General features: G+C 54.9%; 1 protein-coding gene across 1 annotated transcript in view; it reads right to left on the minus strand.

Moving 5' to 3' along the window:
• Positions 1-1,231, minus strand: part of tshz3b (teashirt zinc finger homeobox 3b) — a 28,038-nt gene extending 26,807 nt beyond the window's left edge. The window contains exon 1 of the mRNA XM_005948065.3: positions 1,130-1,231. Coding sequence (XP_005948127.1) covers positions 1,130-1,169 — 40 coding nt within the window. The 5' untranslated portion in view covers positions 1,170-1,231. The remainder of the gene's footprint in view (positions 1-1,129) is intronic.
• Between the last annotated feature and the right edge of the window lie 1,043 nt (positions 1,232-2,274).

The following is a 2,274-nucleotide window of genomic DNA, read 5'->3' on the forward strand; positions in this document are numbered from 1 at the left end:
GCACTGATTGACCATAAGAGCCTCTGATGAATGTGGCTGTCAGAGTTCAGACGATTGAATCAAATATGAAGCAAAGCCTCACATCTGTAACACCACAGTGTGTGTGCGCGCTCAGCAATCCTCCAGTTAAAGCCAAACACCAAAGGTTAAAGGTCATCGTAAAATGATCTGTGATTCAGCAAGATGTTAAGCTGAGCGCTAACAACAGAACGAGGTGAGCGCTGAAGTTTGTGAGGTCGACGTGACTTCAGCCTGTCTGGGGGGAGGAGGAGGAGGAGGAGGAGATTATTGGGAATGAACAGATCAAAAGCCCGGTCGGGTGACGGGTGATCAATCAGGCGTCAAATCAAAGATGGCGACTGTCCATTAAGCTCTTTTCCAGCATCACTCCCTCCTCGCTCTGCGGCCCGTGAACTAATCTTTACTTGGGGAGAGAAGTCTTTCCCAGAAACTGAAAGAGGAGGGAAAGAAAACAGAGGTGGAAAAATCTGAGGGCCGGGAATGACCGGCCCCCGATTATCGAGGATAAATCGACGGCCGGAGGAACAACGAGAAACTCAGAAATATGACGACACTAAAAATGAGAAAAATGTTTTAAAAATCCATCAACTAAAAAAGAACAAGATAAATCTGACTTTGTTTTCTGTCGGTTATTTGGTAATCCTCAAAAAAACCATTGGAGTCGGCAGACCCAAGGTGCTGGGTCCACACTGAGCCCGACCAAACCTTTTCCTAGAGCTCATACTGACCTTTGACCTCTGCTGGAAGCTGATGGTCACATGTGTGAAGAGCTGAAGGTTTATTCTGAAAATTCACTTCATCAAACATGCAGCCTACAGGTGTGTGTGTGTGTCAAAATAAAAATATTTTACTCAAAAAAAACTCTCACACACTCCAAACACACGTTGGGTTAAAACGGTAAAAATCTGAAAAATAAATCCAGCTGTCTGTTTTTAACTAGAGATGCTGTGTGTGCGTGAGAGCGCGTGTGTGTGAGAGTGTGTGTGTGAGAGAGTGTGTGTGTTTTTGTTTGGAGTGTGTGTGTGAGAGAACGAGTGTGTGTGAGAAAGAGGGGAAATATTAATGAAAAGTAGCTGCTTAGCGGAGGGGGGCAAACAGCGGGGCTTACCTGCGGCGCGCCGCGGCGCTTGCTGCTTCCTCCGCGGCATGTCGGCTCAGGAGTCCGGCGGAGAGTCGCTCTGAGTCGGCGCTGATCCGAGGCAGCCCGGGGGCTCCGCGGAGCTCCGGCAATGTGCCCCCCCGCTGCTCTCAGGACTCCCGCATAGAGCGGGGAGGGTGCGTGGGGGGGGGGGCAAAAACTGCAGAAAGGAGATTTAAAGAGGTGACGGAAGACCGGCGGGAGTCCCGGTCCGTGGCCGAGCCTCGGCGCGCCGCTCCGGCAGCAGCAGGAGGAGCAGCTCCGCCTCTTGAGTCGCCGATGAGTCCGAGCTGCAACAGGCGAGCTGCGGGGACAAAACCGGAGGACAGACCGGAGGACTGCGTCAGTCAAAGTCCGCAAACCTGCCGCGCGCGCACTGAGCGGCGCTTCGTCTCCGGTTCAAGCTCCGCGCTGAGCGGCGTCACGTAGCTCCCTCCTCCCGACCTCCTCTCTCCCTCTCTCTCTCTCTCTCTCTCTCACACACACACACACACACACACACACACACACACACACACTTACTTTGCGGGCTGGGACTTCGCCGCGTGCCTCCCGGTGATCACGCGCACTTCTTCAGAGCGGGAACAAACATCCAGAGAAAACTGCTTCTGCACCGGGAGCGGTGGAGCGGAGGACCGGAGGAGGTGTTTGTCCGCTTTGAAAAATCCGCTGAAGACAAGTCCCTCACTCACCGTGTGCGCGTGCGCGTGAATCGATGAGATGCGTGCTTGATTGGATCTCCCTGTTTGCAATAATGTGCATGAGGAGGAGGAGGCTCGGGCTGCCGTTGAGACTTGCTCCTTCTGCCCAGGAGCGCCTCCCTCTGCGCTCCTGCTAAAACAAGGAGCCGTGTCCGCGTGCAGGTGAGCTCCCTCAGGTGAGGCCACGGTGAGGAGGCGCGGAGCCGCTCGCGGACGAGAGCAAAGTTTGGAGGAGGAGGTTTTCCGGCGCTCGGATCTTCGCGCAGACCCGGTGAGTGTCCCGTGTGTGCCCGCGCGCTCTCCGCGGCTCGGGCTCCGAGTGTGTGTCGGACTGAGCGCGAGCTGCTGCTGCTCCGTTAGATCCGCCCCAGCATCTGTCCGTCTCTCCATTGGCGCATCCATCAGTGTCACACA

This window comes from Haplochromis burtoni, unplaced genomic scaffold (genome assembly GCF_018398535.1).
Source record: "Haplochromis burtoni strain Fernald_Lab_line unplaced genomic scaffold, NCSU_Asbu1 Contig_565, whole genome shotgun sequence".
NCBI lineage: Eukaryota > Metazoa > Chordata > Actinopteri > Cichliformes > Cichlidae > Haplochromis > Haplochromis burtoni.